This window comes from Coccinella septempunctata, chromosome 4 (assembly GCF_907165205.1).
Source record: "Coccinella septempunctata chromosome 4, icCocSept1.1, whole genome shotgun sequence".
In the NCBI taxonomy this organism is placed as follows: domain Eukaryota; kingdom Metazoa; phylum Arthropoda; class Insecta; order Coleoptera; family Coccinellidae; genus Coccinella; species Coccinella septempunctata.
The window spans coordinates 25,340,582-25,368,088 of NC_058192.1; the positions used below are offsets into that span (position 1 = coordinate 25,340,582).

Here is a 27,507-nt window from a genome sequence, read left to right on the forward strand (position 1 = left end):
TTTTGAACTCCTCTGAAAAACTAACGCTTGGCTCCTTTGTCCATAAAGCTTGATTTTTCACTTGCTATACAATTCATTCATCATTCATCGACAGTTTCTTGTTATGAAGACAGATTAACGCCGCAAGGCTATCAAAGATATCATAACTCAGACTGGCAAAAATCTACACTTTCAGTATACCAGAGAGAACATGCCGACATCGATGGTGAGTAGCGATAGACCGGTTTCGCTCTTGTTTGAGCTCACTTGATGACACAATGACGAAATCAACAGGAATAAATGTCAAATCTGCTCCAGGCATAGAAATATGAAATGAGCTCCAGGTTTCGATGGTGTGCACCCAGAGTTTCATCAACATTGTGCTAATTACGCAACACTGGATGGCAGAATTTTTCTGTGATATCTCAAAATCTGTACAAATAAGTGCCTATGAACTGAAGCGCACAAAAATCATTGCTATCTTGAAATCAGGAAAAGACTGCGAAAATCAGGAAAGATACAGTCCTATTGAGTACAAACTTCTGGGGAGATTAATTCATAACAGAGTAAGTAAAAAAATACTTCAAACTGATCCACTGGAACACCGTTCAGGTTTAAGCACTAACATCCTACGTCGAGGGATGCAAACATTAGTAGCATTCATAGAACTTACTGCAGCACCTAGATATTTTACAGTTTGAAGACAGGGAATGATTCCAAGTTCGTAAAAGTCATTCCTTGTAGACAAACTGTATCTTTGCTGAATTCAATGCTTTCTTACAGTCTCAATGGAAACTCGGCCAGCAAGGAAATGAAGCTCAACAATTGTTTATCTCAAGGGTCAGTGCTCTCGCCACTTATTTTCAAGAAGCCTCTACATATATAACCGACATATCCAAAACGAAAGGCAAGAAATTTGGCCCGACACTAGCTGTCGGAGACAAAGACCTTGACAGCTTAGAAAAGAATCTATCCAGTGACCTTCCTGCAATGAGTGAATACTTTAGTAAGTATAGGCAAAAACCAAGTAATACCAAAACGGAGGTCATTGTTTTTCATCTTAATAATGAGCTTGCCAATATGAAGATATCCAAGTGTTCTTTGGATCACAACTAAAAGTAAATAATGATCCAAAATACTTCGATGTAACGCCCGACTGAAGCCTTAATTATAAGATACAACTGACCAAACTGGCAGCGAAATTGGAGACCAAAAGCTTTGTGGCACCACCTGGCGGTCCTCTAACCCAACTTTGAGATCCTCTGCCCTGAAACTTGTTTACCCGACTGCTGAATACTGCGCACCCGTATGGCTGAAAAGCAAACACACAAAATTCGTTGATTCACAGCTCAACCAAACATTGCACATTATCTTCCAGTACTAAGTGACTTTGCGTCTACAAATCTCCGCCTGAAACAAAAAAGGAATATAACAAACTTCTGAGTGATTCCAAACTTCCAATACTTAAAAACCGATATTTGGCCATGCAAAGTACATTTTTAAAATAATTTCGCATTTCCAGTGTTGCCGGATGTACGACAATTTGGCAACAACTTTGTTATTTTAACCAGGTATAAAATATTAAATCTATTTACTATTACTTTTACCTACCTATCTTCAACGGTTTTTGAGTTATTAATTATTTTTCGAAATTTTAGATCAAATTAGCGTGTTACGAAAATTACTTTAGATCGCCGAATATTTGAGATTTAAGTCAAAAATTTAGCAAGTCATTAGATATTGATCTGATCTATGTCACTGCTCTTTAATTATAGTTGTCAGTTATACAGGATGGACCAAAAATCTAATAAACGCATATAACTCGGAATCCAGTTGAGATAGGTATAGGGACGTGATTAGAAAAATTGTAGGGTGTGTTTTACTGATTCCAAAAATTGAAAAATATACTAGGTGTCTAATTTGAAAAAACAGACTTTTTTTACGATTTTGTAACTTGGCAAATGATGATTTTTTTTGGTCCATCCTGTATAACTGACAACTATAATTCAAAAGCAGTGACACACATCAGATGAATTTCTAATAACTTGCTAAATTTCTGACTTGAATCTCAAATATTGAGCGAACTAGAGTCATTTTCGTAACACACCAATTTGATCTAAAATTTCGAAAAATAAATAATTAATAACTCAATAACCGTTAAAGATAAGTATGAAAAAGTAAGAGTGAATATATATTATATCATCAAAAAATGGAAATACCGGATGTACCATTTAAAATAACAAAGTTGTTGCCAAATTGTCGTACATCCGGCAACACTGGAAATGTGGATTATTTCAAAAACGTACCTCACATGGCCAAATATCGATCCACAAAATTTGAATTCTTTACCATCAATAGTTTCCATAATAATCTTATAGGCCACTCACCTTGGGACACCCGATATACCTCTTGGCATGAAGTATACTCAAGAGAAAATTCATAATTTTTTTCTCGAACATCTGGACCAAAGTTTTTCACACAATAATATAAAACGATCTAAGAAATAACTTACACTTTCATTCTGCAACCTAAAATTCATTATCGATTGTATTTTCCTGATAACATTCGCCTTTCACTGATCCCAGAAATATAATGAAAATGGCTTTTCTCCTCTCAACTTAGTAACCCTCCCAAATTGAGAAGTCATACAAATCGCACCATGTGTGGGCCTGTTCGCGAATCTCTCCTCAATATTATGCTCGAAGTTCGCAGATCGCTTACTGCTTTATAATTATCACTTACTTTGTCAATGGGATAAGTTATGGGCACATTTAAACCGGGCACAGACGGGTCCCGAACGCTATAAAACGCTATAAACATTTTTTATGATACGCAGCCCGCTCATCGGCCGCATCCGAGCCCACCGGATCGAAATACATGACAGAGTTCGATTAAAATATAACAGTTCCAGGGATCACCATGATACCGAAAGCTCGATATCATAAGCTTGAAGAAATAATCGATTGGTTTGGTAATTTGAAACTTTGAACCTGTAAGTTGTGTCTTCTAGAAAATCCAATCAGCATTTCACATCCAATCTTCCCACAGTTTTCGGAACAGGTCACCTAAAAAAATCATATATTTCAGAGTTCACTATCGTCAACCTTTCTGATAGATATTGATCTTTGGGAGATTTGTATGATTTCCATAAGGGAAAAAATTGTATCTTAAAGGTTTTTGAACAATAATTATTTTGTTTTTTATACAGTACAATCTCAACGCCTCGCTTTGATATTTATTTATTCATTTTTTTATTGGAAATAAGGAATACAACGAATTATTATGAAAGTAATTTACAAATTTACAAAATCTCCCACAAAATATATACAGAAAATTACCCAGCAAACACTGAAACCCAGCCACTGTACAGAAACTGAACAGCGTTTGATGCACTTGACTGCAGCGATGGTAAAGCAGAAACTGTACCAAAACGGACCGTATATGTCCCGCTGAACTGTACATACAGTACAAACTGCATTTGACATACAGCCACAGTGAAGCTTAGCTCACTTCAAATACAGCTATGATATTGCAATCACTGTACAGCAAGCTGCACTCCAAATACATACATTAGTGACTGTGCAAATATTGTACAGCAAGCTGCACTCAGAAAGCAGTAGTCACTGTGCAAAAACTGTACAGCAAGCTGCACTTTGAATGCAGCGGTCACTGTGCAAAAACTGTACAGCAAGCTGCACTTCGAATGCGGCGGCAACTGTGCTATTGTGCAAAAACTGTACATCACGCTGTACTTTGACTCCAGGAGTCACTGTGTAAAAACTGTACAGCAAGCTGAACAAGATGAATTTGTCTCTGAATTTTTAATGCTGGTATAGAATGTTCGGGTACAAACTTAATAGAAGTCATCTGAAAATATGAATGAACGAAAAACAGAAATACATGACTTTCACTAACGTGAGTTATTTCACCACTTGTATCATGTAATTAAGTTTTTAGTGCAATTCTGACTTTCCATCAAGTGTCGGCCACATCCAATGTTTTGAATCATGATTAATAACATTCAATAAATTTTCAAATAGTTTCATTGTACGAAGAATAGGTACCTTTTTTTAGTATTTATACAATGGTGTTGCTTTTGGATGTGCTAACGTTTAGGAAGCTGAATTTTTCCGCCCTCACAGTTAACTCATTGAGTTTTTTCATTAAAAATCGCTCTAGAGAGATATTGAATATCCCTTTCGTCTGAAAAAGCAATTGGCTCTTTTCCTAAAAATATACCTAATTGAAATACTTATATCTCAAATATATCGGAAAATATTTTTTTTATTTTAACATTTTGTTTTTTGTCCGTATCAGTTACGGAAATTACTATTTCAGAAGGGCTCATAGACTATGTCTATGGAAGTGCTCTCTCACAACATTTTAAGTCTCTTTCACAATCCGGAAACGCCGATTGAGTTAATAATCGTCATGAAACTTTTCTGAACACCATTGACTTAATAATTATATATCTATAATAGTGTGGTCTCATGCTTGACAAGAAAGACAAACAATGACAAAAACTTTCATCGGAAGACAAAAAATACTTCTTGATCGGTTCCACTGTGGGATTCACAAAAATTACTGGACTATAGTGAAGGCATTCTACGTCACAAAATGCAACGTATTCGAATGTTTCAAAGGAAATATTCTTTTTCTCAACTGAACTTTGAGTTGAATCAGGGGGTTGATAACTAATCAAAAATTGACTAATTAGCATTCGTCTTCGCTGTTGATTTATCTCTTTGTTTTTCAGGTTGTTGAGACTAAAGCTCTTATTTCCTTCCTTTCAGCGCAGAGGTTTCTAGTCTTTATTCCTCCTCCATAGAAGTTCACTACTCTAGAGATGCATAGATTAGGGTAAGCCTCACCACCACAGTATGGTACACATGAGGTTGTTTGAAGCCTCACTCACCAAGTAGATTAGAAGCTCTACTGCGCTGCTCTCCGTGCGGCAACAGTTATTATAACCAAAGAGTTGGTACTCTTTGTTATAACTATTGCCGTTCTCGGTATATTGCATCCGAAATCAAGTCTGAAGAGTCCGAAGTGTAGTAGCCACTGCATAGCCCCTTCCGCCGCTGCTATGCAGTCGATCCCCACCACTATTTAGTTTCATTCGGCCGCTCAAAGAAAAATTCTTTGACATTCTTAGTGACAGATTTTGAGAGAGAAAATAATTTCTCAACAGGTGCGTAGCGTGAGTCGTATAGGTTTAAATTATTTTCGACCTTAAACTTACCTAGTTATCATGCTTAGATAGGAAAACACTACAAAAAGTTTGATTGCCTTCTCGCTCCCATAGAATATCTGCTTTATTTTATTTCTTTCAGTTTTTTGGTTTCTGACTAAAACTTCAAAATGGCTTTTCAGGTGCTATCTTTAGGATCATTTTTTATGAGATAGAAGTCTTTTGGTACTCTTATTTGATTGAATTGTTTACTCTCACAATGGGTATTCTATCCAAGTTAAATTTTTATAATTTTCCGCCTTCTCCATCTTATAATATATTTTATGAATCTATAAACTTCATTATAGTTTTTACTGATATTTTGTTAATTTCGTATTTTGAATGTACCTAATGTTCCACTCTTGTTCTGTACTATTTTATTTGCTGACATGGTTTTAGTTTTTTTTGGTGTGCCAATGTTTTGAATTTTGTAGTCGCGATGCAGAACTATATTCAGCTCGAAACATTGGTAAGATCTTTGTTCTGGCAATTCCTGATTTTACTATAAATAATAAATTAAAAGGTTTTGTACCTACTTTTGATTAATATATTCTGTGAAACTCGCAAAGTGCTGCTCAGAACTGCTATTAAAACTGTGCTGAAATTAAGATTTTCGTCATTCGAAATATTGGTTTTCCGGATTTTTGACTTTGTTATACGTGGTGTAATGAAAACTTTAGGTTTTCTGATAAAACGCTAATAATAAAACAATTGAAATACCTATTAAGTTATTTTTTTTCGATATGATAATGGTTTGCGAGAATCAAAAGAGATTAAAAATGATTTCAACCTCTGCAGACTGCTTTTCAGAAATGATCACGGGCTCTTCAGCTCTTTCTTATTCATCGGCAAATAACCAAACACTCATTTTTCCAAAAATTCAGTTTTGAAAAAAGTCGGCGCTAATTTCACTCGCGTCAGTTGTTCATATTTCGATCATGACTAATCTACAGGCTAGTTCTGTTTTTGTATTTTATAAGTCATAAAATAAACCATGGGTTTTTTCTAGCTTTTATAGTTGTCGAGACAAGCATTTTGTTCAACCTGTAGAGTGAACTCGAATGGAACGCGTCAATTTCAATCAACTGAGTATATCTTTTTTTTTCGCTTGCCCAATTATGGATTCATCAATCACCTATAGACCTTACAAAATATTAAATAATAATCCATTTCAAAACAGTACAGCTTAACTGGAAGATGGAATTTCAAAAGATTCAAGATTCATGGTCGTTCAAAAAACGTCATTAGTTATTACTTCGAAAACTTCCACTAATATTTCCATCATTACTTAAAATTCCAAAAACTAGAGTGGTATTTATGAAATGAGGTTAAATACCCGTAAACAAGAACATTGACTAGTATGGATTTATTTATTTATTTATTTATTTATTTATTTGACATTGGGAACACAAACAGGTCGATGACCCATAAACAGTATCCACAAATTACAAACACACAGGGTTTTCTTCCTGGACAAGTCTCAGCAGCTGAAATTACCAGTTATCGGCCAGTTACCGAATAGATAAACTTCGGATAAATGGAGCCCAGAAACAAGGCATCCAATGGAATATTTTCAAGGCCTTTGTTTGACCATGCTAAACTATCGGGGATGAGAATATGAATTCATCCAGTAACAGATTTTTTCAGGATAACGCCCGTATACATTTATTACCTGATCTACGAGCAATTAGTGAACGCAGGTATAATGAATAATCCCAGCGCACCCAACAGAATTGAGACATAAATTTCTTACTAATAGTTTATTCAGTCTAGATATCGTACAAGTAAATTCATTTCTACAATAAGCAATTCAAATGAAAATGACGATGTGCTCGTATTTCACACAATCAAGGTAACAACAAAAATTATATACAATGAATTCGATCACAATGACATTTATATAAAACAAGAAATAGACTATGTACATTCGGAAATACTCAAGGCAAGATATGGCTTCGTGGTAATTTTACAATTTTTAGTTAAATGTACACATAAGGAGATATAATTTGATAAAGTTTTTTACATAAGATGCATTTTAGGAACGTTTTTGAAGAATAATCATCAAAAGTTTTCGATATTTCCTTCTGATTATGGGGTAATTTTCTGTTTTTTTGCATTAATTGAGAAGAATATTTGAGAAAAAAAGCAGCTATTCAAATATTTTAGGAAGATATTCAATAGATTAACAATGTGATATGAAAAGTTTCATTTTCATATCGATGGTTCTTAGTTTATTCAATCCATAGAATAGTATGCGAGATGTTTTGTTTATACAGGGTCACTCCAATTTGACTTGAACGAAATTTATGAGATTCGATTTTTTCCATACAATGAAAAACTTGAAATTGCATATCCTCTTTTCTTTGAAAGGAATTTGTGAAGCTATATCATATTATGGGATTCAATAAAATTTCAATTTAGCTCTTCTGAAAACTGTATTTTTATTACATTATATCTTATCTCATTCTTCAAACTTCAAGGAATTTATACACTGAATTCAATAAACTGATATAACTGATGGAATGATGTAGGCAGAAATTTAAACTGACAAAATATGTTCCTAATACCGTCAACATATTTATCATTATATTTGAGAAAACAGCATGGTCATATTATAATTTCAATATAAGGTTTGAATTTCTGTAGTTCACAAATTTGTGGAGTTTTTGACATTTCGATATTGTTTTTCGTCTCATTATGGATTATTTGGCAATGACAATATAATTATGTGATCACCAGTTGTTCTACCAGAGGAGAAAATATCATTCTACGAAGAATTTCAAAAAGGATATTCAACCAGCATATTTTGATAGCTCTTAATCATATGGATGACGTTTACAAAACGATACGAACTAGATTTCAGTAAATCATCCAAGAGAATGGAAGCCATAGCATGTGAGTAGGATACTGTAAGTTATCCAAAAATTTAAAAAGTTTATTTCTAAAATAACTCACCTCATTTTCAATATATTATTTCAATATCTCAATACTCGCTACGGTAATTCCTAACATGTCAATATAATCAATATCTCTGTATATTATGTTCTGAGCCTCTCTATGGTTGTGGCCATAAAGTTTGATACACCAGTGAATAATGGATCATGAATCACCAATGATAAGTGAGTATATTATGAACAATCAGTGAATAAAATGACTCATTAATCATAGGAGATTTACGAATGTCTTGATGCTCAGGTAAAGGCATAAATTAGGATCATTTCATGCATAGATCGTGGATGAAAACCATGAGCAGGCATTTATCCTTTGATATTACGAATCATGTATTCGTGATCTGGCGATCAATTCTTCACGAATTTTTCCTCAGACTCATTCTTATACGACATTTGTTTTCGACATGTCTATGATATTATTCATTCTTATAGGTTACTTCTTCTCACTTTATAACAAAACTTGGTACTCCGCATGGCAGATTGTCACAAGAATTATTATGAAAAAAAGAGAAAATTGAAAAAAAAATTCTCATGAAAGTAATTATATTCTGGTTTTCATAGTAAATTAATTGTGAAAGATCCAATAAGATTCAAATCATATTATAGAATGTCTTGAGAAATATGTAAAAAAGATAACCTTACATAGACCGAAATATCGGATACCCAATTTTGTGGAGCTATAACAGTACCAAAAAAAAAATTAGATGAATTGTTTTGGCCGATACTTGATGATAATCCATAATTGAACTTCAGACTACGATTTTCACAACACGTATCGCGGTTTAAAAACTCATTTTGTGAAAATCTTATAATCTGTTTTAAAAAAAATTTGTGATTCGCCCAACCTCAATTTGATCCATTTTCATTTGTTTTTGTTATGATTCTTGTTGGTATTCATAGGTATATTTCGAAATGCTTTTCTACTTGTGTACGAAGAATGAAAAAGTTGTGGTTGAAAGTTGTTTGACAATGATGAATTATAATGAGTTTAATGTGAATTTGTTGGAAATGTATTATTAAGTGAAAAACCAAGTATTTCTCCGATATATTGCATACTTTTTCAATTGATCTCCTTTGTTTATACTCTTGCCATTTGCCGAAAATCAGGCAGTGAATTTCAAATTAATATAAAGGCAGCATTTCTTGATGCTTTCACATGAAAAGTAACTTTTTGTTCATGTCAAAGGCTGACCCTGTATATTTCTATATTCTTCCTTCTAAAGTTTGCGTTTCGGATTCAAAATGCGGATATTTTATGAAATGATATTTATGATATTGAAAACAATAGGCTCTAAAATGGAAAGAAGATGAAATTACATATAATATCAATTCGAGATTATCACATTTTCTTACATACACTACTCCTTCCAAATCTAAAAATTTCTCACCTAATATTTCCCGATTCAAGCTCAAGCAGAATAGTTCAACTGTCTTTGGCGAAAATCACAAGCAAGTACTTATAGCGCGAGTTTCGTTGCACACCTGACATTTCACTTCACAACACCATTCGAACTTACACTTGCAATTTTTTCTTTCGGTTTTATAGTACTTTTTGAAACCTCTGCCGCAGCACAGAATACCACAACCCTCCTCCCCCAAACTCTTGTCGTCGCAAACTCTTCCTTGAGTTCCAAAAGAACCCATCGAGCTGTTTGGGTCGCAGAAGTTGAGGGAGTCCTCCGAGTAGACCAGATCTAGTTTGCCCGGAGGTTTGATGGTTTCGCCCTCCGGCATGAAACTCTGGCCGTCGTTGCCAGCGATGACCTTTGCAGCCCCATCGAAACGTTCTTTGAGACGATTCCCGACTTCCCTGAAGTTCGGGAGCTTCCTCCAGCACGTTTTCAATGTGCAGGAGCCGGACAGACCGTGGCACTTGCATTCCATTCGCATGTTGTTTTTGACAGCCTGTAACGTAAAAATGTTAGTGTTAACTGATATATAAGAGAATTGGAATCGAGTGCTTCCTGTAAATTCAAGATTTACACAACGAAGGAATAAGTGTGCATCCTGTGAGTACATCTTGCATGTTTGTTTGTTTGTCAATTCGTCAGTGCATCAAGCATAAACTGAGTACTCTGCTGAATGGAATTTTCAAGGTTGACAACTCAAATATACTAATATATACTTGCTGAGGTATATGTTATAACCATATGAAAAATGATAAGTCACTTGGTCTAGACGGCATTCCAGCGGAGATATTCAAAGCCCTGGATGAAGACATATTGTCAATAGTCTCCTAACACTATTCCGCAAGATCTGGGAACAGGGAGATGTGCCACAAGACTTCAGAGACGCTTTAGTTATAAACCTCTATAAGAACAAAGGCGATACGTCAAATTGCAGCAATTACAGAGGCATATCGATTCTTAGTGTGGCCGGTAAAATTCTCTCGAAGATTATGGCTAATCGTCTGATTTCACTCTAAGGGTGACCGGCCACTGAATGCGAAGTTGTGCGAAGCTGAGTGTTTTCAATGCTAAATGACAAGCTGCGTCACTCGATTCGTAGCTTGTCAATTATATTAGCATTCAAAACGCTCAGCTTCGCACAACTTCGCATTCGGTGGCCGGTCACCCTTAGAAAAGCTATTTCCTGAATCCAAGCCCTTCCTGCAAGAGAAGGGCCGTGAACAACAATCAAGGATCTATACAAACTACATCGATTTAAGTAAGGCCTTCGACTCGGTGAATCGGAGAGGGCTATGGAAAATCATGGGACGCCTTGGAGTACCAGAAAAATTCTCAGCAGTGTGCAAGAGCCTCCATAGCAACAACATCGCTAGAATACAGCATAATGGATCTAGAACCGACCATTTCTCAACAAACTCTGCAATAAAGCAAGGATGCGTGTTAGCGCCTTTACTGTTCAATATTTTCGCCATAGCTGTCTCGATAATTGCTGACATGAGTATGCCTGTAAGAGGTGTTGGAATAAGATTCAGATTATCCAAAATCCTGGTAAGTTCGTCAGAAAGCCTCCAGAAAGATATCAGCCTGCAGAATGAAACTCTAGAACAGGTCGAGCAGTTCAAATACTTGGGAAGCTTCATAAATACTAGGGTAACCTAGACACGGAAATACACAACCCTATCAATTCGGCATCGCCGGCATACTGGAAGTTAAAGGACAGAGTGTTTCAAAATCACGACCTCAATCTGAAGACTAAGACAGCTGTTTACAAAGCAGTGATCCTCCGAACGACATATTGAACAGCTTGAACTAATGCAATAACGTCATCTAAGACAAATAATGCACATCAGATGGTTCCACAGAGTTTCGAATGCAGAAGTCGCGCGAGTGGTACAATAATTGAGACTCAAGTAACGAGGGCCCGACTCAAATGGAGCGGCCACCTTCTGAGTATGCAAGACACAAGACTCCCCAATATAGCTCTGTATGGCGAATTAACTGAGGGAGCCCCGAAACTAGAAGGCTAGTATAAGCGGTTTGAGGATATACTATACAAATCACTAAAATCAGTTAATGCCAATCATAACTGGGAACAACCATCTTCAGACTGGTCACAGTGGAGGTCTTTGGTACACAGTTTGTTATAATGGAGTCTCGAGAAGGATACAGCGGCGGCCAGATCTGGTTGGTGACTATCCATGCCCCGAGTGTGGAAGGATCAGTAGGTCACGGTTGGGTGTCTTCAGTCACAGAAGGGCACACAGTCGCAATTAGCCCAAACAAATTATAAGTTTGATCGCACCTAGTAGATTTATTCTCGGTAACGAGCTTCAGCAATGATATGATATGATGTTTAGAAGGAGTGTTTCTGCTTCTTTTTTTGGTTGAGTCTTCCCAGGAATTCTGGCTCTAATGATAACAAATAATTCAATCTGCGTCAGCCTTAGAGGTCCCCAAAGTTTAGGCAATTTTGTGACATATTGTCGTTGACTTTCTGTGGCCAAAAGTCTATGATACTTGACCATAAGTTTGTTTATCAGGAAAAGCATTGAAAGAAAACAATTTTCAATTATCAATGATTGTATATGTCAAGGTTTTCATCATCAGATGTAACAGCGTATGAAATACATATTTTCTATTTCAGAGTCACTCTCACTTATTTCCGAGATGTTTTTTACTCTTTTGAACCTTTGTATATTTTTTTCACTTTATTTCTATTATTCAATTTTCTTTTTTTTTGAAGCAAACTATTATCTATTCTCAATGCGGAAACTTGGACCACTGATCATGTCTCCCGATCATAGCATGAGTCAAGTCACCCGCACTCCCTTTTAGTCTATTCAACAGATGTTTTCTGATATACTACGATAAAACTAAATAACACCACGCACCAATTAAGCTTTTCAGACAGTGAAACAATCCAAAATTATTTAATTTCTCACTCACAACAACAAAATCACGTTCAACCCTCTCACTCCCGAACTGTTCTGATGGCTGCCAAAATGGAGCCGCCACTAGTTGTACCTTGTTACGAGTATGTCGCAAGTTGTTTACGATACCGGTAGCGCGAAATTTGAATTGAAATATTTGAGGTGGTTCAAGTCTCCCACCTGAGCAAGTCTCCCGGACACCCCCTAGTAGTTATTTCATTGTTTCAAATATAAACACTATGGTTTTTTACATATTCCAGGCTCATTTTTTTTTCTGATTCATAATATATAAGTACAGATGTATTGATATCTAATTACCCTAGACCAGTTCCATGCATAAAAGAAATATTGCGTTACCATAGCAACGAACAATTACTCATTAGAAGTGTCATTGTGATGTTTGAGGTCGAAAAAGTAAACCAGAGTAACGCAATGAATTAAAAGAAAGAAGATGTCCACCGAAATCGTGAAAATCGAAAAATTGGAGTATCGAGCCATCATCAAGTATCTGCATTTAAAAGGGTTAAGAGGTAAGCAGATTCTCGAAGAACGGCTTAATACCCTTTGGTGATCAATGTCCTTCGTATGCGATCGTGAAAAATTGGACTGCAATCTTCAAAAGAGGTAAATTTTCCATCGAAGATGATGACCAATCGGGAAGGTCAGTTTCTGTGTCAGTCCCCGACAATATCGATGCAGTTCATAACATGATTTTATCGTACTGTCGAATTGTGCTAAAACGGATATCTGAAGCACTGAATATTTCATACGAATGCGTTCATCATATAGTTCACGTCAATTTGGACATGCAAAATGGGTACCCAAATGTTTGAATGTTGACCAAAAGCGTGTGCAAGGATAGAAGCATCGCGTTCGATCTGTGCTCGATTTGAAAACGATGTAGACTTCTTAAACCAAATTGTTACTATAGATGAGACTTAGGTACATTTCTACTATCCAGAAACAAAGCAAAAATCGATGAAATGGCGACACTCTGGTTCTCCAAGACCTAAGAACTTTCGTGTCCAAAAATCTGCTGGAAAAGTTCTTTCTTCAGTTTTTTGGGATCGCCATGGAGTAATCATGATTGAGTTCTTGGATAAGGGTAGAAAAACAACCGGAAATTACTATTCGACATTACTGACCACTCTACAGGAAAAAATTTAAGAGAAAAGACGCGGAAAGCTATCCAAAGGTGTTTTGTTTTTGCAGGACAACGCACCTGCACGCAAATCTCATGTTGCCATGCAAAAAATTCGTGATTGAGGGTTCGAATTACTAGAACAACCCCCGTATTCACCAGATTTAGCTCATTCCGACTATCATCTCTTTCCTCATCTGAAAAAAAGTTTAAAAGGTCGTAAATTTTCTTCCAACGAGGAGGTAATAAAAGCTGTGGAGGTCTGGTTTGCAGAGCAAGAAGAGACGTTACAGGTTCGCTGTAATAAATGTATCTAATTTAAAGGAGAATATGTTGAGTAATAAAATATTTTGACATGAAGTTTCGTTTGATTCTAGAGTAGGCTAAGAATTTTGCATATATCCTCGTAATATACCTCGCGTCTATAATTTTGTTCTTCCAATGAAAAAAACTCAAAAACTAGTTCGGTCAAGTTGGCAGGTCATTTTCATTGATAATATGATGATGAACTTGTGACATCTTCGAATGGTACCACGTATTGAAGCTTAATTTGGGTTCTTTCTAGAAAGAAAAACAATTATTCGAAATTCGAAATACAAAGTGATAATTTTAGCCTTAGTTTTTTGAATGAGATTCAATCAGTCCGGTCCTGAAATATTGAAATAATTTTTTTTTAAATTGATATCTCTCGATCTTAGCATGTTTCAATAGCCTCCCAAGTTTCAATAAATTCCGTAATAAAGTTCGTCTTTCATGATGGTCTCAACAGTTCAACGAATTTCGAATATCACCCTGTAGCTTTCTGGGGAAAGTCAGTAATAAATTTTTTATAGTCTATACGTACTTATCTAGTTTTATTCTATCTCTGATGAGAGTATGTACATTCACTCCCGGAACATTCTGTATATGTTTCAGGTGTCCCAATTTCTGGGAAGTTAAACTCAAACGATACCTTACCCATTGAATAATAATTGACATCATTACCTTTTATTAAATATGTCCGCCATCCATTACAGGAGCAATTTCAGATTGGTTACTCTTTTTACCTCGTGTGCACAATCTAGCGTAAAATAGCGTTATAAAATAGCAATAAAAGCGGAATAAGTAATATAACTGCCACCAATGAAATAGTGAGCGGTATAACAATTTGCACAGTATTAATTTTATTTGCATAGAAGAACGTCACCTGTTCTCCGTGTATTAACTATGAGGTTAATTGGTATTATATTGAGCTGGTGGCAATCCTTACCTTGATGGATACGATATCTCTCCATCTGTTTCCTTGTTGAAAGCTTGTAATTCGATTTATTCTTGCAGAAATTTCATAGTATAATATAATGAGTTGCTACCTTATGGAACGAAAAAAAATTCGGAAATAATCGACTCTCATATTATGAGATGAAGGAAACGAGAAGTTTGTTATGCGCCTCCTTTTATTCTTCGCTTAATAGCCATCGCTAACAATGCTAACAAATGTACAGGGTGTTTCAGGAAAAAAATTCAATAGAAGTATCTAGAAAATCGAACGAAATTTTTTTCTCAAAGTTTATGGATGGTAATGTATGACCGGAATCTATTCATTCAATTAAAATATTTTGTTCTCGCTGGTAGGTATGTGCTTCCGATTATACCGATAGTTGAGCCAAACTTCGTTATTTTAATTGGGACACCCTTTATTTCATTCTGCACAAAACTTTCCCATCCTGGAGCTTTAAGGTTCTTGAGATATTAATTAACTTTTCTCTTGACGTAAAGATCGCTTTGAGTGAATTATAAATAGCTATGATTCTGTACTGATACAGCGACTACAGCGCTGAACTATTCTCAACGAATGCTATCTTGTCTATCTTATCTACCTGTTTTCTCAGTTAATCTGAATGTTTCTCGGGGAATAATTTACTCTAAATGGGAGGACCTGAATGTTGATCAAGGAAAAGTTCATTTTTTCAAATTCAGCGCTCTGTAAATTCTAATATGATCATGTATCACATCCTATACCTGAGCCAAAGGATTTTCGATTTACAAGTTTACCCAGGAATATGTACTGACTGACCCAAATTAAATGCTCACCGAAAGCCTCGCTGAAAGGATTTCGAGAAATAAGAGAAAAAATCTTCAAGGAACCTCGATCAATTTTTCGAAAAATGAGATCAGAAATCAGATCGTAAAATCTTGCTTCCTTCCCAAGTTACATGGCGTTTGTTTAAATCCACAATACAGTGAGAAATGTATACATATAAGACTTCTTATATTCTTAGGTAAAAAGTGGTTTATTCTATAAATAAATGAATAATATTCATATATAAAGTTCCATTTCGATAATAAGGTCAAAAAAAACGGATGACATTTTTTCGAGAAATCTGCGACTAAAAAACAGCGCTTAAACTTATAGGGTATCCGATTTAAAAAACACCAATTCTCCTCATATCTCTTAATACGTAATTAATTTCTATGAGCCGTTATGACTATTATATAAACCATAAACATTGCTGAAAAAAACGTTTTGGAATTTTTCGAGTATCTCGAACATAAACCAAGATAATAGATTCAGCGAAATATTTTTTAAAGTGTCACTTTTCAGAAACGCCCTATGAGAATCAAAATATTTATGATCTGCTTTCTGATATCGGGGATCTTTGAATATGTTTCCTCTAGGTCTTGCAGTTCCCGAGATGGTTTCAGTGAGGATCAAATTTGGGATACCCTGTACGTGGTCCATAACTTTGTTTTTATACAAGCAGCTATGGACATGATTGTTTTTTTTTCAAACAACAGGCCCGAAAATGAGTATATTTCAAAAATTTTCTTATATGTATACAGGATGACCTAAAATATTTCCAAATATTTGAAAAAAAATAACAGTTAGCAGCATCTTCTTTTTTTGTGTGGAAACTAAAACAGTGGTAAAAAAATCAGGTTTCTGGATAAAGGGTTACAAAAACCCTTGGAACCTAATGAAACCTGAACACCATGTGACCAACAATATTTTTATTTCGTCGAGCATGTGCTATTGCTAGAATTATAGAAAGAACATTTCTATATGTTTGCTCACTTGCAGGATAGGTTTTATTTTAAATAGGTAGAAAGGTAGAAATGGAGAAAACTAACCATTTGACCAAAAATGAACTATATAAAACTTTCAGAATGACCAAGTTGGAAAAATCGTTCATGAAATAGATTTTTGAACTCAAGATGTTAGCAGAGTTATGGGAAAGCCATGAGAAATACGTGAAATTGAGAGAATCATTTTTTTCGCGATGACTAAATTATCATTATCTGTGTATCATTCTGTTCAGTCTGACAGAAAAAGACTCAATGCTGTCAAGACACGAGTGGAAGAGAATTGGAAATAAATTATATCAGTCATAAATTTTGTATAAATTATTCATAAAATTTTTTCAAATTTGTCACCATAACTTTGATGTCGGAAATTCTAATATGGCGTAAAAATAAGCTGAAAATATATCAGCAATAGTACTTCTGCAACAAATAATGTCACAAGCTCTCAAAACTGTTTCTCAATAATCCTTCTGAATGCAATAAGTTTTTCCAATGGTACTGGATAATTATTCAGATAAATTGTTTCAAATATAAAATTATAATTGGGAATGATATCATTTCAATACTTCATGAACCTTCTACACGCAAGAGCTTCAGTTGGTTCTATTCGATTCAATTGGAAAAGCTGCAGTGTACAAGGGTAGCATCACATTCAATCATAGTTTGATTGTAAGAATTTATTTTTGACGATTTTTAAGATCAGCCTTTAGAAGACACAGATTTTGTGTCACTTCTGTCGAATACTTTTTGTGACTTGTATAATATGTAATAACAGATTAATCTATTCACAAGATGATTTTTCATGAAACTTTAATAGCCTTGTTTTTTGCAACAAAAACGACTCTGGGAATATGACAGAAAATCGATCATTCGATTATATGAATTTACCTTCAGCATATACATATGCAACTCAAAGGTTCACGCTGTATACTTCAAGACTTCAAGAAATGATGTGAACTTTCCATGCAGAAGTGATTCACATTTTCAGCCTACAGTTACTAAATTGTTTTGAGATTCTGCGAGGAAAACCACGTACTTGATAAATATTTGGTTATGAGCAGAATAAGTTTCAGACAATTTTTTGAATACTCACCAATCTTCCTGCGGCATAATTATGCAATTTCACTAGCGTCTTCATATCGCTCCTTCTTCTATACCTAGTATCTAGGTAGTCTTTGCACTTCTTCACCCCAAAATCTACATTCTCACCCCCACAACCCTCCCACTCCCAATCACCATCTGGCATCGGATCCAGCTTTTGCTTTTTTCTATGTTTTTTATGTCGCTTCATTTTTCTGTCGCACGAGCAACCTATAAGGTCACCTGTTGTGCAAGCTCTTGTTATTTGGTATGTCACCCCCGCAGCAATGAGAGCATTCACGAAGCCGGTTTCTCTGGTATCTGAAAAGAAATCTCTCATTGAAATAATCGAAATCTTCTGAACTTTTATTACAATTGAATATTCTTGAATCGCGGTTGAACGCTGTAATAAAATCGTGACATATTTATGTCGAAGTGGACAGCGGAGGATGGTACCTAGTAGGTAGTTGGGGAGTCTAAGAAGGAAATTCGGGATATACTTCAGCGTGCCATATTGTGATATATGTGGCTAATAATATGTTGAAAACTATACGTTCTCTTAATCTGACAACTTGCAAAAAAAATGCCATGTGTACATTCTTGAGCACGGTGGCTTTTTTCTTATTGTGAAGCAAATGATTCAAGAATGACGGAACAAATGTAATCTGAAAGTTTCAGCAAGCCGAAATGATAAAAAGTTGCCATGCAATATCGAGATTAACAATCTGTATGAGAATCTGGCACTCTCGAGTATGCACAAGTAACGATTTTTCAAAAGACTTTGTGTCCTGATGGAATTGGCAGTATCTTGAAAAGTAGCTTCCTTTGGGTGCAATCAACATAGGTATCCTCTGGAAATCTGACACATTCGAAATTTTTTTTTTTACTATTTTCAACTTTTCCGTACGGCCAGCCCCACCACGACAACTGTCAGATTATCATGAATTTATTATCAGAGACACGTGGGGCATATACAGTATCTGAATCTGACACGCTCGAGTAAGTACACCTGACAATTTTTTTTTACATCTTTGAAAACCTGAGACGCTTTCCTCACTGCTGAAAATGCATACATCATATTTGAGTCTTTGACTCGTACAAATATTTTAACAGTAGATGCCAAAAGAAACAATTTTTTTCCATACCATTTTTTCCGATTCTGATAAAAAGATAAAGTCATTTTAAGTTTTCATTATGAGCTGTGCCACCTCTAGAAAAACAAAATTACCTTCAAAATAACTAGCTGAATCTGTGACATTACACTACTATATATCTTTTAAAAAGATTTGCATTCGGTCAAAGAACCTACATTTTCGAATTTTACAGATATTTTTTTATTTTTGAACATAAAATTACTCGAAAACGGCGCATTATACGGGATAAAAATAATATGAAGTATACTTTTATATTACAAAACGTAATTCGTAAACGAATATTCATTAGATAGCCCCCAACTTAGTTTCAAGAGTTGGGTTGTTTGCATTTTTAGTATTTTTATGGTACGTAATGGTCATGATGAGAAAACTGGAAGACGTGATTGATATTTTGTGCTCGAAAAAGATTCATCAAATAAATGAAAAAATATTTTCCAAAATTCATTTCATTCTATAAAACCGTTTGTGAGAACTAAAAATAACAGTTCTTAATGGTTTTTCAATAGCCCTTATCTTTCAAACCAATCCGATTCGAAAAAAATGGTGAAAGAAAAAAGTGTTTCTTTCGACCTCAAGAATTTACTGTTGAAATATTTGTAATAGTCGAAGACTCACCTTGTAATGAACCTTTTTTCCTTCTACCTATCTAACCTTCAAAATCCAGTAGGTCTCCACGACGCTCGAGTAAATCCCCATTTGGCATCGTGGGCTCCCCAATTACTAATAAATCTTTCATATCATAGTGAATTCATTTGCCTGCACGTAGAACAAGAACACAAAGTAACAGTTGAAATACTTCAATCATTCTCGAGTTTTCTGTGTTTTATATTATGATAGTGAACGATCAGTTTTTGTTCGTCGTTAATACATTTATATCTTTATCCCAAAATCACTGCCGAAATAATCGATCCACTAGATAACTGATGAAGTTTGTAGTTTGTTCATTGATGAATTAGTTATTTCAAGTCGAATTTGATCTTTTTTGGCATTTTCACCCTTCTGTAGCTATAGGGAATCGGTGAAAAGTTGAGTTAGCAGAATTTGATTTGTTTATCCCTGTCCTTCTGGAAAAATTGAATTAATTTATCACCAAGTCGTCATCTTTGAAGAAACGTAGCTCTTCAACGATGCGTTTCCGTGCGTGACTCATAGGAACTTTACGTCTTTTTATTATTTGAATAAAAAAACGGCAGCTACCAGTTTCACGTCAATAATTTTCACAATTTTGAAAATTGAGCGAAGCCCCCTTCGACCTTGATCTTGCCCACGCTCTTTATTAGCTCCGGATGGCCACGTATAGTACCCCAATTCTACGCTAATTGACCGAAGCAGCAGCCCCACTCTCAGTGTTTTCCGGAACGGAAAACTTATTCTCTTATCATTCTCCTTGTTCACGTTGTTGAATTGGCTTCTCATTAACTTCGATTATTGTAGTACTTCTCTTCTTAGCTATCAATTCATCTCATTCAGGTAATTCTCTCTAAAGTCTTTTCGTTCAATTTTGGTGTTTACTTGTTCTCCTCGAAAGAAAATGTACTTTCTGTCTTCTCAAAATTATTAATTAATCCGTTTCCATGTCCTCTTCACGATTTCATTATGAATTCAATGTGTACACGTGCGAGATTATAAAAAATCTGCAAAAAAATCTTGATGATTTTTTACTGCTATTTTACAATTTTTTTCGAGTAACCTCAATCGTGAATAAATACTTCTTCACATTTTACACCCCAACTAGATTTTCAGAACTCTCTAGATTTTTTAACATGAAAATGGATATGTAGCACCAGAATTGAACCTTCTCATGTGTTTCTCGTTGATAATGAATACTGATTTATTGTTTTCTCATGATCATCTCTTTAATTTGAATCAGTTTATTTCATTTCTCAGTCAGCTCTGATGGTGATCTCCCATTTACATATAACTAATTACTGTTGTCGACTTTCAGATGAATGAATCCTTCAGAACACGATGTGAACTTCTCAAATATGGTTCAACTGTTGGTGGTAAGCCATGTTACTGTTTGACAGTCTCTCGTCCTGGTTCCACCCTGGAAGGTCTGTTCTGGTAATCGTGTACACCTCGGTGTACACTCTTAATTGGTATGATCTACTAAATATACTTTGTAATCTCATTGATATATTCTCATATTAATGCATCGTGCTCGATATACATGTTAGTTCTCGAGCCTTCTGTTTTTCTCAAAACCAACGATTAGTGGATTCCCTCATTAGTGCTCTCATTTTATACCTCTCATAATTTATCAATTTTATTTCCTATTTTTCTGATGAACATTTTAATCGTACTTACTTGTAAGCAGCCCGTGTCTGTGAATGCTGTATTCATTTATGAATTTTTGCACTACTCAAGACCAACTGTTTATGTTAATTGTAATATTCTTGCTCTTCTCATATTTAAATTATAATTACTGCTCGACTCACATTTAATGTATTGATCTCTCATTGATGACTAGATGTAGACAATTTAGTTTTCACCTCTTTACGTATCTTATGATTACAACTCGGCCTTCTCATCAAAATTAATTATTCGAGCCTTCTCTTTCTCTGATGGAATGAAGAGGCTCTCGCAATCTATTATCATTGATTTATCTGTCACTGTAAACGTTGTGTTGATTTTGAATTTATCGAACTTTCTCAAAGTCCAAGTATGACCTCAAGTAACTTCTCATTCGAACTACTCTGGATTATCCCCGTTTTTAGTTGAATAATGTCTCTCTGAGTCTGTAGGTATTGTTAATATTTGTTGTCATTACTGTATTAGATTCATGCAGGTGACTCATTCATTTTATGATTGTCAACGACATACAATAAATGTTTTCACAATACCATCTCCAACTCAATTATCTGGTAATACAGTGCACTTTTCATAACACCCCCGATTTTGAACATACATCTTTGAAATTCGACTGCAGAGAGAACTGACTTATGGGTGAAAATATGCAATACCTCGATTTATAACCATAGCGTTTTCTGATATCCATAATTTTCATTAATTCTTCAGATATTTTTACGATGGAAATGATTGGGTGGTAAAGGTGCAATGACTAGCACATCATCCAGCCTCAGATTGCTGATTCTCTACCGATAACACGGTTACGGGCAATTGCAATTCAGGACCGGCTCAATGATAAAGATCAGCGAATAACTTAACTGAAGAACGTCAATAAAACGACTGGCTGTTTCACTTTATATATTATAATAAATGAAATGATGTGAATATTCATCACTGACAAGATCGGTTCATTGGAGACCCCATCTATAAATGAGGATTTATTGGGAAATAAATACCAAATTACTAGCTTACTCATAAATGCAAGACTGTTTGTCATTCACTAACAATAATGCGGCACATAGACATGATTTTTAGCACAGGACTACGGGGGAGCAGTATTTTTCAATTTTTTTCATGACACCACCCCCAGAGTAAGAAAAAATATTTTGCGTTTTTTTTTTTTTTCATCAATTGCACAAATGAAGAGCGTCTTTTCGAACTTTATTGGTGGTCGCGACCCACAGATTGAAAAACACTCAGGTAGAGTTGCCAGTGAAATGTCTTCCAAATTATTTCAACGTGAAATGAAGGTATTAGAAAGCAATCTACTTGTCTATAATCGGAAAGGATCAAAAAATGAAACAGGGTCAAAATTACTGCAGGATACGCTTCTTTTTGGAAATAATCATATGCTGATATAGCCTTGAAGATGTGAGTAACATATCGACATATATGTATATTCCTGAAAAACTCATATGATCAAAAATAGAATGCATTAGTAGAAAACAACGAAATTTTTTCACTCTTCGTACAAAATTTAAAAAGAATGAATATAATGTATAACATTATTCCTAGTGAAAAAGTGCCTGTAGAAAGTTTTTATCGTTTTTAGTTATTTTCGAAAATAAAAGAGTTATAGCAAATTTTGATATTTTGTCCATTTAAAAAATGTTCTAAATCAACAGAATATCAAAATTTGATTAAATCTTCAAGACAAATCAAAATATCGTGAAGTGGTTTCCCTAAATGGACTTTTCACGAAAATCGAGCCCAAGACTCCTCTCAACGCTTTTCCCTATCTATTATGGAAGTCCCAGAAAGAGCAAAAATCAAGCAATTTAGGATACTAGCCCAGTCATATTAGGGTTTCACTTCGGAATGAAAGATAATAAGCTGTAAATTGGTATAAACTTTTGTTTCGTTGTCCTGAATATTGTCTCAAAAGTCACCAATGCTGTCGTGTCCGCGTCTTAAGACATGAAGGTCAAAGGTCATAAAAATTCGTTTTTCTCGACTATCTCGGCTTAAGTGAGATTTCCAACCATTATGAAAAATATAGAGCATAAAATTCTCTAAAACTATTGTTTGAACATTTTTTTCATACGATCAACCGTTTTTGGAGTATAGCGCGAAGAGTGCGCAGAGTACAGTCATATATGGGCTAATGCAAGGTGAAGCAGGAGATACGGTTTTCAGTACGTTGCATGAAGTCAATTATTCACTGAAAAAGTATAATTATTGAACATTATATTCTAATTATCGGTCAGATTCATCTCCAAACGTTCCAGAATATCAGGATCGTATGTGCTTTCATCGGGATTACTTGTACATGTTGGAGTGTTGAGGCAAGCTTATCCATTGCACTGGCCACAAACTAAAGAACATTGTAGTCCTGATTTTCCGCATCCACAGCGGGAACAACAACCATTTTGGCAATTGCAAAAAATTATGTTCAGAAGTTCGGCTGGTGCTAGAGATAATAAAGTTCTTATGAGCTCCAGGATTTCATTCTCAAGCATCCAGCCCCATTCTTGAGGTTCTAAGTTTTTCCCTAACCAAGTTTGAATCTGGTAGTACACACAATTTATATGTTGATGAGCTGCTACAGTTGTTGGTGGAAATGTTGACACATGTACAGGTTTATTTCGTTTCGTTAATCTGATGAATTGCGTGTAGCGGAAATAATCTCTGTTGTCCTCAGATTTTGGAGCATTATATAGTGCCAACAAGATGCGCACTCCAGTTTCGAATAATGTTTGCACGGGGCAGTTTTCTTGTTGAAATACTTCTTCTACCAGTTATCCAAATTGGGAATTTTTTCCAATGCTCTAGGCTCTAGTAACGGTCTTTTTTCCTTTTTTAAAAAGCGCAGAAGTCGTGTCACAGCCACTGAATGCGTGTAAAAATAAAAAGTGTTTTTTAGTACGAAGGTATTGATCAAAACTTTTAGAAGAATATATTTGTGTCTTGACATTGCCTTTGCCAACTTTTTTTAGGAAAATTTCTTGTTGATGTGTTTGAGAACGTCCAATTAAAATAACGAGCAAATCAATATCTTCTATGATGACATCAGTCATATATGACTGTACGCAGTGCACTCTTCGCGCTCTACCCCATAAACGGTTGATCGTATGGAAAAAATGTTCGAACAAAAGTTGTAGACAATTTTATATTCCATAACTTTCATAATGAAGACAAATCTCATTTATGAAATAGGAACCGAGATATTCGCGAAAAAACATTTTTCTGACATTTGACCTACAATATCTTAAGACGCGGACACGATAGCATTTGTGAGTTTTGAGACAATATCAAGGACGCCAAAACAAAGGTTTGTACCAATATACAGCTTATTATCTTTCATTCCGAGGTTAACCCCTTTATTTAGCTAATATACCCTGTAATCTCCACCTGAATCATTTATTGACGAAAACTTAACGCTGAGTAATTACGTGAATAAAAATATATACACTTACCTGACATGAGAACTTTTTTTATACTCTTTCTGGCCGACGTGCAATTCCACCTCCTAAACCTAAATTGATACTGACATTCACTCTGTCCCAAACCTATTCCAACCGCTATTTGTTTCAATAAACCTGGCTTATTGTTACAAATATCCGCCAGCTTTCCTTTCAAGCGCCTCGTCTTCTTACAAATTTGATATGGATCCATAACCAACTGGCTTCCAGCGGCCCTGCAAAAATAGAGTATGTAATTCTTGGAAGAACATTAGATATATTTCTGGGAATTGAAATTCTCCATAAATCCTTCAATGAGACAAAGAAACAATTTTTTTCAATCGAAATGTGGCTTCAGTTTGTTTTCTGGTATAATAAATCTTTCATGTTATCAACTATATAGACTAACCCAAGAATGAAAACTCATTTGGGAGATCTGACATACTACTTTGTCTTTTTTAGATTAATTATAGTGAATGGCACTCAGAAATATTTGAAAGTGGACAAAAAATTAATAAATGATACTCGTCCAAGTATAACCGTTCCTTATATATCACTGTCCAGAAATTCCCTCCACAACAATTGAAAGAATAGAAGAGGCTTAAGAAGAAAACTGACTGCTATTAAAAAAATGTCATCCCAGTTTGCCAGTTCAATCGATTTGAGGGTTAAGAATGAAATTTGTGTTGCTAACTAAACCTCACAATGAACATTTTATGTATGAATAATATCCAATAGAATAATTTTCATGGTGTCATTTGAACTTGTCTTCGAGGAATAACATTTTGAATCTCGTAAATGGGGAATTTTAGAAGATTAATTGATTTGTACCTCAAAAATGTCACTCATAATACAAAAAATACTAGGAAACACAAAAACAACATCTTTCATTTTCTTCGAACCTAATGTTGAAACTCAATCCATTTTTCAACGAATAACAATTAAGCAGCAGGAAGAACTTCGTTACAACAATTAAGAAATCAACATCAATTCATATCAATTATAAACATCGCTAAATTGGAAGTAATGCATCTTTTCATAAAGTCTCTGATTTTTCCCAGAAGAGTGATTAATCTTTGAGAAATCCGAATGAATACCAAACTAAACTTGCAGAAATAGAAAAATAGGAGAATGAATATGAATAGTAGGTCGTCTCTACGGAATGTTCCATTGAAAATTATGTCTTCATAATGACTACTGATTGAACAAAAAGATTTAAGTGATGTTAACACCCTGTATCTGCAAAACGAATCGTTTGCTGTCCCATGTTAATGAGACCTTTTTTCTTAAAATTTCTCAAGGAATCTCCTCTTTTCTTTGTACCTCCAATTTAGGAACACCCTGTATATCAGTGATTAAAGTTCTGTAATTCATTTAAGAGCTCTGAAGAAGATTTTATGATAAAATCAAAACATGTCGGCGATAGTTTGGGAAGTGGTTTTTGTTCCAACAACCTGACCCTCAACCTGGGAACTAAATCACTCATTTATTGACGATGTAACTATCCTGAAAAATTGGCATATGTTTTGGATTCTACTATATCTCCTGAACGATTTCGTAGTACGCATTGTATATTATTATTGAACCAGTTGATGTGTAGAATGAGTTCAAAATTAATTTGTTCCTGCTGCTCAGCAGAAAAGAGTAGGATATGATATTTTATAATTCTACCTGTTCACTATCCGGATATTGAATCGATATCCAAAAATAGCCGTCCAGAAATTTCAATATTTCCTGGAAAGAAGTTCATTTATATGTGAGATTAATTCGTGAAACTGTATCTGCGTATTCACACCTGAGTGCCAAATCATCCTAGAAATATAGTCAGGTCTAGTTTATGACCAGTGACTACAGTTTATTTGAGTCTGGGTGAGGTGATGGCGCGAAAGAAATTGTCCAGGATCGGGTCGACATTTTGTTTATAAACATGCAGGTTTATGTCGATCCGCTACAGATTAGTTAATGGGCTCATTAGATCCGGATTTAGAAGCACTTATCCGTTCATTCGTTTCAAGGAGTCGCCTTACTATAAAGCTGGTATTTTCGGGACAGAAGTAGCGCGAATCGAAGATGTGAGAAGTGCAAGAAATTCTGAAGGTCAGATAGGTCTCAAATTCAAGGACTTGCTTTGCATAATTAATACAAGCTGCAGCTCTAGTAATTAATTTTTAGTTTTATAAATTACTTTCTGAAGCTTCAACTCATAATGGGGTTGAGCAAAAAGAAGTTTAAAAGAAACGGCTTAATTGCTATCTATATAAGAGTATGACAGAATGATGAGACCCAATCAAATGGATGGATTACAATTCAAAACAATCCCTAAATTCATGTGAGAACTACGGTTATATAGCGACTCATACAGAGTGTTGCATCTGAAAGGATGTATACATGTCCAATGTCAAGAGAATTAAACGAATTTAAGAAAAAACGCGTGACAAGTAAACCTTGAATAGGGAATTATAGCCAATCAATTCAAGGATATTAGAACTACGGAATGAGTTTTCTTTAATTTTGACATATAAAGTGACACATTTTAAAACTCATTGACGTTTTGAAACTTTTCGCAACCAGTCACAAGACGTGAAATATTTCGCAACTGACGATGAAAAGATACTTACTTCCATACTAACGTAGTGAAAAATTAAATATTTCCGTCACTAAACTACATAACATAAATCTGCGAGTGACGATTGTATAGACTTATAGACGGTTTTAGTACTTCTAATTTGAATTCATATATAGCCACGGTTGAATGATTCAATATGAAGTATTTTTATGGGCTTTGAGAATTCAGTACCAGGGAATGCAAAAAAACATTGTTAA

At 35.0% G+C, this 27,507-nt stretch overlaps 1 protein-coding gene across 1 annotated transcript in view; it reads right to left on the minus strand.

Moving 5' to 3' along the window:
• Positions 1-7,848: 7,848 nt before the first annotated feature.
• Positions 7,849-27,507, minus strand: part of LOC123312318 (protein Wnt-6) — a 42,393-nt gene continuing 22,734 nt past the window's right edge. Inside the window, exons 2-4 of the mRNA XM_044896684.1 lie at positions 24,700-24,920; positions 17,794-18,101; positions 7,849-10,065 (exon numbers count right to left, since the gene is read on the minus strand). Of these exons, the coding sequence (XP_044752619.1) occupies positions 9,604-10,065; positions 17,794-18,101; positions 24,700-24,920 (991 nt within the window). The 3' untranslated portion in view covers positions 7,849-9,603. The remainder of the gene's footprint in view (positions 10,066-17,793; positions 18,102-24,699; positions 24,921-27,507) is intronic.